Source organism: Furipterus horrens, unplaced genomic scaffold (assembly GCF_987537825.1).
Source record: "Furipterus horrens unplaced genomic scaffold, mFurHor1.1.pri manual_scaffold_5, whole genome shotgun sequence".
In the NCBI taxonomy this organism is placed as follows: Eukaryota; Metazoa; Chordata; class Mammalia; order Chiroptera; family Furipteridae; genus Furipterus; species Furipterus horrens.
In genome coordinates, this window is record NW_028327175.1 from 177,705,997 (window position 1) to 177,718,445 (window position 12,449).

General features: G+C 44.3%; 1 protein-coding gene and 1 non-coding gene across 3 annotated transcripts in view; one reads left to right on the forward strand and one right to left on the reverse strand.

The window, feature by feature from the left end:
- Positions 1-8,659, reverse strand: part of ARHGAP22 (Rho GTPase activating protein 22) — a 219,781-nt gene extending 211,122 nt beyond the window's left edge. Inside the window, exon 1 of one of the 2 annotated variants that reach the window (XM_090278354.1) lies at positions 8,391-8,659. In XM_090278354.1, the coding sequence (XP_090134480.1) occupies positions 8,391-8,463 (73 nt within the window). In that variant the 5' untranslated portion in view covers positions 8,464-8,659. The remainder of the gene's footprint in view (positions 1-8,390) is intronic. The other variant, XM_090278352.1, reaches the window with a different exon arrangement.
- On the forward strand, positions 2,098-2,204 carry LOC150010449 (U6 spliceosomal RNA). The gene has a single exon (XR_016511618.1). It is a non-coding gene; the product is annotated as a U6 spliceosomal RNA (small nuclear RNA).
- Positions 8,660-12,449: the final 3,790 nt, after the last annotated feature.

Below are 12,449 nucleotides of genomic sequence, written 5' to 3' on the forward strand. Positions count from 1 at the left end.
GTGTAGGGAAACAGAAGAATGTAGTAAAAAATCAATAAAATTAAGTAATATTCTAGAAAATATCTATCTATGGTTATGGAGGGTGTTGTATTGAGTGGGGAGCTCCCCCTATGGTTCTTATGGAACCTTGGATCCTGGACAGTTTTGCAGAAACTGATATGGACTCTAACATGAACTTCATTTAAAGAAATCCATGGACGACTAATGGACAAAAACATGAGTCATTTTGAGTTGTGGCACTCAAATTCTAACACTTTGGGAAAGCATCAAGTACAAGTTTTTTAAGATCCCAAGGCCTTGCCATCATTACACATCCAAGATTTGAATTTGAGTAACTTCATTAAAACGTAGATCCTCTTCAAAAGCCTCAAGTCTCTTCTGTATTAAAGCTCTCCATTGACCTCTTGTCATAAAAGTAAAAGCTTAAAGAGACTAAAATCCATTAATACATTCCATTTTATATCCTTTTCTCTGGTCTCTCAATTTCCTTCACCTTTAGGATTTTTCATATTGCTTATGTTCCTTTAGACTAGAGCCAAGGAAACAGTGCTTTCCAAATAAATATATATACCGACTTCTGGTAAAGATGAAAATGCAGGCTCACCTCCTCACACAACCACATCAAAATTACAACTAAACTATAGAACAACCATCACTCAGAACCACCAGAAATCGAGTTGAATGGAAGTCCAACAACTGACTGAAAGAAACCACATCCATCAAGACTGGTAGGAGGGGCGGAGATGCAGAGACAAGGAATGGGCTGGTCCCACACCAACATTTGGTGGATGAAAATTGGGAGGGATATTTCAGGAGTGAGGGGTCTCAGCCCCATACCAGGACTCCTAACTCAGGGTTCCTGTGCCAAGAAGATAAGTCCCAATAACCTCTGGCTGTAAAAACAAGAGGCATTGAGTCAGTGGGAGAAACTGCTGGATTCCCAAGCAATTCCTCTTAAAGGGCCATACATGGGCTTACTCAGACTCACTCCCTCTGAGCTCCAGCACTTGGGTAGCAGCTTAAAGGGCACCAGTGGGATATGGGGAGGAACTGAAGTGTCTCGCATCAGGCTGAGAGCTGGGGGACAGCTTTCTCCCAGAGAGAACTGTGGGCAGAGATGATTGCTCCTTTTCTGAGCCTTCCCCTCACAGAGCAACAGAACTGGCAGGTGGATACCATATCTGAGACTTCATCAACCTGGCTTACACTGTATGCCCCACTCGGATGATTCCTTGATATTCAGCCCCACCCAACTTATGGTCCCACCCAAGCTGTTAACATGGATTTTCTGTATGAATGGCTTGTCTCTGTTCCTGCTAAAATCTCCCTAAATTCTCTCAAACAAGCAACAGCTGGCCTCAGCCACCCCCAACCCCCATACCTCTTGCTAAGTGTCCCCAGGCCTGGTACTAGCAACAGCCAGCCTTGGTTCACAGCTTGACTTTGCCTGGGAACCTTCAAGCCCAGTACAAGTAGCAGCCATTTGCAGATTGCTTTGTAGCTCATGCTGGGTGGCCCCAGCAGAACACAGATTATGGCTTGCCTTATCTTGCACCACCCAGGAACCCCCAGAGCTTGCACACTCACTGGATAGCTACAGACCATGTCAGAGCACTACCACCCTGCCCCTGCACAGATGATTTTCCACATAGGGTGGAGGTTGGAGGTCAGTGGTCACAGCCAGTCCTTGCAGCTGACTGGGCTGAGTAAATATCTCCTATTGACCTGCCAACAAAATCAAGTCTCATCTACAAGAGGAGGATGTACTCAGGCCACATGGAGGGTGCATCTTGAGTACCCAGCTGTGCCACTGGATCCTACAGGACAGTTACTACATTAGGCCATGTTACCGAAGAAGGAAGTCATAGCAGCTCTACCTAATACATAAAAACAAACACAGGGAAGCTGCCAAAATGAGGAGACAAAGAAACATGGCCCAAATGAAAGAACAGATTAAAACTCCAGAAAAAGAACTAAACAAAATGGAGATAAGCAATCTATCAGGTGCAGAGTTCAAGGCACTGGCTATAAGGATGCTCAAGGAGCTTAGTGAGGACCTCAACAGCATAAAAAAGATTCATTAAGAAATGAAGGATCGTGCTTGCTTCGGCAGCACATATACTAAAATTGGAATGATACAGAGAAGATTAGCATGGCCCCTGCGCAAGGATGACATGCAAATTCGTAAAGCGTTCCATATTTTTATACTCTTTAAAACTTAGGTCATATCATGTCATTCATACTGAAGAGAAACTGTATAAATGTATTGTAAATGCCATATTTTTCCATCATCAGTAGGTCTTAGCCATCATGACAGTATTCATTCTGGAGGAAAACCGTTCAAATGTCAATAATGTGGCAAAACTTTTAACTTGTGCTCAAAGCTTACTCAACATTGGGAATTGACACTAGAGGGAAAGAAAAAATGTGACGAATTTAACAAAAACCCATCATTTTCTATCGTTATTCAACATCACTGATTTATATTGAAGAAAAGTCTTGAAAATTAACAAATTTGGTAACATTCTTAATCTTCTTTCATAGCTCTGTCGATATATCAAAATTGATAGTGGAGAGAACATAGCAAAGAAAAAATTTGGAAAAGCTGTACCCATTTGGGAACTCTACTCAACATCAGAATTCAATGTGTGTGTCTAGGACTCATTACCTGATCCAGAGGCTCTATGGTTTTAGTTTTGTTACAAGACAAAGTCCAGGGTCCAGAACAACCTAGGAATAGTATTGCAGCTAGATGGGAGTTGTTCCATTTCCAGGTACTCCAGTGAGGAACATTGAAAACGTGTATTGATGCAAATATATCTCCATTGATTTTTGTTCATTTTTTGTATATTGTTTTCACTTTTTTAAAAAGCATGTATTTTCCCTAAGTTTAGAGGTCATTCTTTCTTTGTTGTCTCCTGAATATATATTCTTTTGATTTGGGATAAAGTTCTCTAAATGTGCGAAACCAATATCCTCTAATGTGTCACTGAAGGGCACTGTTTTCTTGTTGATTTTCTGTCAGAGCTGTCTTTGGATGACTATGGAAAGTTAACATCACCTACTATAGCTGTATTGCTGAATATAAAAATTGTAATAAATACATATGAATCCAAAAAAAAAAAAAAAAAAAAAGAAATGAAGGATCCACTAAATAAAATAAAGAACAGTTACAGAGAACCAACAGAGTGGATGAAGCTAAGAAATCAATGTTTTGGAACATAAGGAAGCAAAAAACAAGCAATCAGAACAACAAGAATGAGAATAGTGTAAGCAGCCTCTGGGACAACTTCAAGCATTTGTACCTACTACAAACAAGATAGTAAAGAAGAGACAGAGAAACAAAAACAGAGGTGACATATAGAAAGCAAATTACAAAATGTTAAATAATTACATTAAATGTGGATGGTCTAAAAACTCTAATCAAAAGGCAAAGATTGTCTTTATGAAATAACAAGATTCAATTATATGCTGTCTAAGAGACTGTAGAGTCAATGACATAAAACCATTGAAAGGTAAAGGATGAAAAAAGATATATCTTGCAACAGTAAGTAACCTTAAGACAGCTGGAACTATGTTAAAATAAAATAAAATAAAATAGACATTAGGAAAAGAAACAAAGAGAATATTTTACAATGGAAAAAGGGTGAACACATCAAGAAGCTATAACTATTATAAATATATGCAGACTTAACAAGACAGCCTCAAAATACATGTAACAAAAACTGTCAGCAGACAACTGAATAACAAGAATTGGAGATGTCAATATCCCAATCTCAATAATTGATAGGACAACTAAGCAGAATATCAGCAATGATATAGAAGGCTTGGACAATACTATCGATTAATTTTATCTAATTGATATGTATAGGACACTCCTCACAATGAGGGCAGAATGTACCTTATTTTCATGTTACACGGACAATTATTCACAATAGACTATATGGTAGACATAAAGCTACAAATCAACTGGTAAGTGGACAAACAAAATCCACAGCCATACGATGGAGTCTTATTCAGCTAAAATGGAACAAACTACTGATACTCATGAGAACATGAATGAACCTTAGAAACCTTATGCTAAACGAAGGAAGCCTGATGCAAAAAACTACATAACATATGATTTCACTTGCATAAGATGTCCAGAAATAGGAAATTCATAGATAAAGAAGGCAAATCAAGGCTTTCCTTGGGCTAGAGGTAGAAGGGAAAATTAATTGCAATGAACACAAGGGAGCTCTTTTGGGTGATGTAAATGCCCTAAAACTGGATTATGGTAATGGTTGTGTAATTCTATAGGTTTACTAAAAATCATTGAATTACATACTTAGAATGGGTGAATTTTATCATATGTACCTTACACCTGAATAAAACTATTAAAATATGTGACTATCAATGAGAGAGAGAAACATTGGCTACCTCCTGCATGAGGCCCAGCTGGGACCAAACCTGCAAACTAAGCATGTTTGAAATCCAACCAGGCAACTCTTCACTCTGTGGAAAAATGTCCGACCAATTGAGCCACACAGCTCAGGGCATACCAGCGTTATTTACAATAGCCAAATGCTGGGAATAGCCTAAGTGCCCATCAGTAAATGAGTGTATCAAAAAACTGTGGTACATTTACACAATGGAATACTATGCAGCAGAATAAAAGAGGGAACTCTTACCCTTTGTTACAGCATGGATGTAACAGGAGAGTATTACACTTAGTAAAATAAACCAGGTGGTGAAAAACAAATACCATATGATCTCACCGATAACTGGAACCTAATGAACAAAACAAACAAACAAGCAAAAAATAACAAGAGACATGGAAATAATGAACAAACTCACAGCAACCAGAGAGGAGAGGGGAAAGGGTAATGGGAGAAGGAAGAGGAGTCTAGTCAAGGAACAAGTATAAAGGACCCATGGACACGGGCAACAGGGTGGGAATTGACTGTTGGAGCGGGTGGGGGGAGGCTGGGCAGGGCAGGGAAGAGCAATTGGGGAAAAATTGGGACAACTGTAATTGAACAACAATAAAAGAAAAAAAGAAAAATATGTAACTGTATGAGGTAATAACACATGCTATAAAAAAAAGTAAGGCAGTAAAGAAGAATGTCAGGGTAGGGTGGCAGTTAGTGCAGTCATGAGTGTTATTTTCCAAATACTTTCAATCCTCTTCTTCCAGACATGTTGTAGGGCTGTACTTTCTCAACCCCTGGTGGGTAGCTGGAGCAATGAATTGCAAGTGGAGTGTGACTTCCAGAACCATTTCATTGCTGATGTGAGACCCTTCTATACCTCAATCTTTCCCTTTGCCATCTGGCCTAGCTACCAGCACCACTGTTCCATTAGCCTGAGTCTTTGAGTCACTATGATGGACAGGTTACCTGTGACCCAGTTACTGTGTCACCTATCCCATTGTGACACAGACAGGCAGTTAATAAAAGCCTCAAAAGACAGTGACATTTGGGGCAAAGTCTGAAGAAGGTAAGTTTGTGAGCCATGTAAATATCTAGGGGGATGGGTGCTCTGGAAAGAGGACAGAGTGTATGAAGACCTGGCACAGTTGAGGAATATCAAGGAGGCTGGCATTGTTGGTGCTGAGTGAGTAGGGGATGGACCAAGAGATGATGTAATGTATAATGGTGGCCCAGATAGAGGAGGGACATGGGAATCCACTGGGATGTGTGTGTCAGTGACAGATCTAATCAGATTTAGGTTTTAAGAGCCTTGCTCCAGCTGCAATATTGAGAAGAGGTGGAAGGGTCAAGGGTAAATCAGCAAGACCAATTAAGAGGTGAGTGTTGACTTAATACCCTGCTGCCATCATTCTTCCTATAAGCAATTCTGATTAGTCCCATGCTTACTTCTTTAAATAGCTCCTATTGATCATGAAAAAGTACAAGTTTCTCAACTTGACATCAGCCTGCCTTTCCACTTCTATCAACCTCCCCAATTTCTACTACTTCAATTTCCCTCTCTCTGAATCTTCTATCCTTCTAGGACATACTCTTTCCTCCCTACCTGGATTCCCATGGTAACCTCACATCCCTGCTATCCACAGCAGGGAGGAAGAGTGTATGTTTTGGAGAAAGGCTATGTGAAGAAAGCTGGGAAGGTATGAGGGAGGTGTGTGATGGAGGAGGATGCTCTTTCCAAGCTGCCCCCTGGTCCTGGTCTTGAAGGTCAGCCTGTAGGAATAGCTGGATTCACAGCTGCCTTCTTCATTTTGGATACTCTGGCCAGGAATGGGCAGAGGGCACCATCTTTCTTCCCACAACAATTCAGATGTGCAGTGGCTACTCATGACGGGGAGTGCTCAGAAGGGTCAGCTACAGGGAGAAGCCACCAGTCTTTAGGAGTCAGGAAGGCCATTGAGCTGAAGTTTGGGAAGCTGGTGAGCAACGAAGCCACAGCTGGTTGGAATGGGCAGGAGAGTGTGACAGGAAAAGCCTACAAGTGCTGGAGCCAAGGGTGCCCATGGCTGGGTGCAAGTTTCAGCATAGGGCTCCCAAATGAAAAGCCCAGAACCCATACTGGCTGGCCTCTGGCTTCCTGCTGCAAAGCAGGTCCTCCGTTTGACAAAATTGTGGGCAAAGTATGGCAGCACAATTTAACACCAGAGAATCCTTTAGTTACCTTAATTCCCTGAACATTTTAGTTAAATACAAGCTCAAGTTCCCTAACAATTTTCTCCAGACTCTATGGAGAGAGAGAGAGAGAGAGAGAGAGAGAGAGAGAGAGAGAGAGAGAGAGAGAGAGAGAGAGAGAGAGAGAGAGAGAGGGGAAGGGAGGGGGAGAGGAAGGGAGGGGGAGAGAAAGAGATAGAGAGAAAGAGAAAGAGAAAGGAGAGAAGGAGAAGAGACAGAAGGGCTGACCCAGAGAGACCAAGAATGGGAGGAGAAGCTGCTTCTCCTGTGCTGACTGACTCCTTTTGTTCCAAATGGCACTGCTGGTCCTTTTTTACAAAGCTGTCCACTGTTTGTGATGTATGTTACAGTGTGGATGAACTTTAAAGATATTACTCTGAGTCAAAGAAGCCAGTCACAAAAAGACACATTTCATATAATTCCATTTATATGAAATGATCAGAATAGGTAAGTCCATAGAGACAGAAAGGTTAGTAGATGCCATGGCTGGGGGAGGTGAGGATGGGGTTTTTTGGGGGGGTGATGAAAACATTTGAAATTGGAGAGAGATGGTGGTTCACAACCCTGTGTATGTGTAAATTACCACTGAATTAACTCTCCACCTTAAATTGGTTAATTTTGTTATGCAAATTTCACTGCAATAAAATTAATTCAATCAAATACCTAAATTCAGGTATTTCATGCAATATCCCATTTGTCTTTTTCTTAAATGATTAGCATCTGTACCCTGACACCAGGGGACATGAAAACCTGGTGTTTGGAACCTTCCACAAAAGCAGGTGAGTTTTCTTTTCAAACCAGGTGATGCTATAAACCCAGCTCAAAGGATAATATCTAGAGATTTTATAGACTTACAATGCACTAGGACTGAAAAGAGTTAAAGGGCCAGTTTCAGCTGTTTCCCAACCCTATTGCAGAAAGGGAGGTCAGATAGGTTAAACACCCTGGAAGTGCCCTGCAGCAAGTGTCCGACCTAGGTGGGATACAGGCTGCTTCACTTGACTCCTCACCCTTACAAACCTGGCTCAGGCCTCAGCAAAGACAGCTATGTGCAGTGTGAGGCCATGCTGGACATTAGGTTCACCTGAGAATTAAAAAATACACTGATGTCTGGGACCCAACCCAGATCAATTAAACCCAAATCTCAAGTATTTGAGGACCACTGACTTCATTTCTTCCACTACTATCTGGGATTTCGATCACCACCTGAAGGTACCCAGCTCCACAGAACATGAAACATCATTGCACAACCCCCCAGTCAACACCTGTGTGACCCAGCCAGCCAGCACCTGCATGATCATCTGCATGTGACCCACCCAGAGGGTTGTCCCACTTTAAGTTGCTAGGGGCTACTGCCCCCTCCTCATGATTTCTGATTTAAGTGTCTGGCTGGACTGTTTCCAAGCAAGGCACAGAGCAGCTTGAGGAAGCACAGCCTTCTCAGAGAAGTACTTGCCTTATGCACCCACGATCTGAGACTCTGTGTGTCCTCAGAGCCCTGAGTCACTGGAGCCCAGGCCTCCAGCAATCATGGTCACACTGAAGACTCTGTTTCTCAGGCTGACATGGAGCAGTTCCCTAGTTTGGGGGTGAAGATTATGCCATTGGCCAGTACCCGGGCCTCTGGGTGCTCTCAGCCCACAAAACCAAGAAGCCTCCTTTGTGTGCTCTCAGGTCACCCCCTCCCTCAAATGAGAAGCCGAGAGCAAAGGCAATCATACTTAACACAGAATAAAATAAAATTCTTACCAAAATATCTGGCTGCAAATGTTCTTCTTTTGCTGGAAGATGTTGGTATCATAATGAAGCTGGTAGCCTGCATACAAATTTCTAGTGTGTTGTTTTAATAAAGAACCAATCACATCCTCAAGCAGACAAGCTAATTCTTGTTTTCCAGGAATCAGGACATCAGCATCTATAGAAAAAAATATATTTAGAATGCCCTTTATCTGGTGTTTTCTTGGATTTAAAACAAGACACCTTGCTGTGAGGAATGAGTCCCTTAAATGCAAGTGCACCCGGATCTTGGAAAGGTCTTAGTCAAGTCATGGGACCTCTGGGTATCAGTTCCTCAAGTCTGTGGAACAAGAACAATGATGACAATGACCTCTGAGAACAAATGGAGGATGGCAAAGCCTTTCACACGTCAGACGCTATGTTTGATCTTTTCAATCTGCTGATCTGGATTTAGAAGAAGGTATGTTTTTCAGTGACCTTGTAAATGGGCACAAACAGCAACCTGAAAACCTCCAGCACAATCTCCAAATGCCTGGTGTGTATGGCAGTCATGTTAGTGGGGAGGTTGGGGGCACTGTCTCCATGCCCAGGTGAAGAGGCACCCAGTGGCAGGTGGTCACCATCCCTGGTCCACTGGCTGCTAATGGCTCACCTTCTTGTTCCATTCCTGGAAATACAGCATCATTATTTCATCATTGAACAGTTGTGAAAAATCAAAAAGAAAAACCTGGTTATGGAACAGCCAAATGATGTTTTTGCAGCCATCAACCTCATTGACATGGTGGTTGTGGCAGGCTATGGGAAAGGCAGCTCCAAGGGGCCAGTGTTATCTTGTTTAAACACGTGCATACAGAGTTTACAGAGGCAGAGGAACAACTATTGGGAGAACACCAGCAGAGTATTCCTCCCATTACCATCCTTGTCTCCTCTGTCCCCCTGCCTCTGCTGTATCGTGTCGGAGATGACAGAACCAACCACTGTTACGTAGATAAAATAAGCATAGCCAGCGCTCATGGTGTCGATTCCTGTCACCACCTGGCAGTGGGCTGCTGGCTGCCTGAGGCAGTGTTGTCTTGCCCCAGGCCTTGGCAGTGGATAAACAGCCTCTGCTGCTGGTGCTCTCTGGGGAAAGCAGAAGGACAGTACAGAGGAGGGGCCAGACTGCCTCTGGGGAGTCACCTGGAACAGCTGGGAGCAGAGGCAGTTGCCAGGTGGGAACATAAGTGCTTGAAGAGAACAGAAAAGCCCCAAGCCAGAGAAGTGACCATGGCTTTGGACTCAAGCGAACAGCAGTTTGACGTGCTGAGGGGAGCAGTGCAAAGTACACAGTAAAAAGGAGATGGAGCCTTTTGGTTGTACAGAGCAGAGATGGAGCCAGAACCCAAAACATGGAAGCACTGAGCACCAAGCCTGAGAACCTTGGAGCTGGGACAGAACTTGGGGACCTTTATGGATGCTGAGTAACATTTCTCTGTATTCTCTAAACACACAAAAGTGGAGGGTGACAAAGGGGAGTGGGGGATGAGAGGAAGGAGTCTGTCCCATGACCTGGTGTTGTAGGCACTTCAGAATTAAGCATAGTGTCCATATCTAGGTTTTTCCTTTTTCTAACAGAGTAAATTTGGACAAGCTACTAAAATAGGATCACCAGATTTAGCAAATAAAAATACAAAATTCCCAGTTATATCTTTAGTATAACTGTTTTCCAGATATTGCATGGGACATCATATCTACTATAAAGGTATTCATTATTGATCTGAAATTCAGATTTAACTGAAGGTCCTGTATTTTACCTAGCGGCCTTCTTATATTTTCATTTTTATCTTTGGTCAAAAGAGAATAATCAGTAAAGAAACTTTCAGTTGCTGGGAAGCCAAAATACAGTTAAAATTTGCTTAAGGGGTGATTTGTTGGCTTCTTTAATGGAAAAGCCTTCATAATATATGGACTTGACAAATGGCTAGATTCAGTAGCTTGAAAAACTTTCCCCCCAGTTCTGTTTGCTTCCTTGAGTGTCTGCTTCACCCTCATCAAAGTTCCTTTATTATTAAAAAAGGCTTGACACCAGCATCAGGAGCTAACACTTCCTCCTTCACGTCTAACGAAGGAAAAACGTATCTTTTAGTGCCTTTCTCAGAAAGGCTGGGAAGTTTCTTATCCCTGCTTTCCTAAACATCTCCCCTTTCCACATTGCCTTGATTGGGCAACCAATCTATAACTGAACCAATCCTGAGGTCTACTAATGAGATGTGCTGACTTGCTAAAGCAACCTGATTTGTCCCAGGAGCTTAGCTCCCACAAGGCATCTGCACTGGTGTAAGAAACAGGTAAATCTATATTAGATATCAGAGCACTGTGACTACAGGAAGGGGGGGAAGAGCTCCAAGAATACAATGCCCACTGCAAGTTCATCTAAGGGTAAGAGAAATGAGACCAACCTCCCAGGTGTGTGTGTGTGTGTGTGGCAATGTTAGTTCTCCCCTTGGACGTGCTGGCTGCCCTTATTTTCTTTCCCAGGTCCTACCCTTCTCCTGGCCAGGCCTATGATCCAACCTCAGCTCTTCAGTCACAGAGCAGAGAGGCCTCCCTGGGAGACAGTGACTGAACCTCTGTCCTATCTGTGCCATGTACTTGTGCCCTGGGTAGGCCCATATGCCTCCCTTCCCCCACTGCATCAGGGGGCAGTGTTGTGTGTGGGGAGTGACCTCAGCCTGCAGTGGGGATGGCAAGGCCCCAGGGCACGGGCATTTGCTTTGAGGAGAACAGAGTGGAAGGGCAGGTATGGTGGGCTCTGCTCACCAGCCAAGAGAGAGAAGTCTCAGGAGAAGAGCGGAAAGGAGAACTGCAGTCTAAGCACCCCTCTGCCCCAGCCCCTGCCTTGCCCTCACCCACCTTACTTGGCAGTAGCTTTTAAGGGCACGCCACAACTCAGCTAAGCTCAGCACAACTAGGGAACAGCTCCTGGGCCTGCCAGGCAGCACCGTGAAGGGCATTCATAGAGAGCGAGCTATGTGACTCAGCTGGGAGCAGCTCTGACTGACACTGGCCACATAGTCAATGAGCTCACATGGGGGCTGCTGGGAATGCCAGGTCTTCTTAGACTCAGGCCAGGATTCTCGCAACATCACCCCCACACTGCACCACCCCCTCATTAATAATGACAGCTAGCTGGTGCTGAGGTGCTGACTGTGGACCAAACACATTCACCCTACAGCACTCTGAGGTGAGTATTCCAGTGAAACTGTGAGCCACCACAAGTCACATGGTTTAACATGGTGGGAGTGGGAATTCAAACCCAGGTTTTTCTGTTCACTGCCCTTCATACCTCAAGCTGGGAAGATGGCCCCTGCTGTCTTGGACTGTTCCACCCACCTATTCACCCTATGGATCTTCCTTCATCTCCCACAATGCCCCTGGGATGCACCCTGTGTGAGCACAGGCAGTGAGCACCCACCAGATGCCAGGGTAGGCAACTGGGCCCTAGCATTTGGGCTTGGCTCCAGGAAAGCTGTCTGGGTGTTGCCCTACCAGGGTCTGCTCACTTGATACCCCAAGCGGGACCCCTCAGTCTCCACCACTGGAGCCTGCCTCCTGAAGGAAGTGCTCAGGGTCCCTGCCCCCTCTTCTCACCCCATGGCCCCAGGACTCCATGTGACCAGCAGTCAGGAAAGCCAGGCAGGACCAGAAGGAAGCTGTCCTGGGTTGAACATCATTAGTCAGATCCAGGCTTCCTGGCACCTCAACGCCTCTGGAGATGATGTGCTGATGCCATTTTCCTTGTCCTGCTAAGAGACTGAAGCAGCCTCGGCTGAGAAATGTTTCCCCAGTGAGGCTGACCTCTGCCAGGAAGGGCTAGGGCAGGGAGGCTCTCTCAGACACGGCCTCGAGTTTGACTTGGTGTAGAGTGCCCCCTGGTGGAAACCAGCAGGTGCCGCCTCCCAAGGCCCTGGACACCTGCCTCCCTTGCAGCCCCATCTTCGCATTCCTCCCAGCCTCTGGATTCCCAAGCTACAATTCGCCCCACCCTCACCTGTAGCCTTACCTTCCCTGGAGCCACATGCGGCTGGCAGG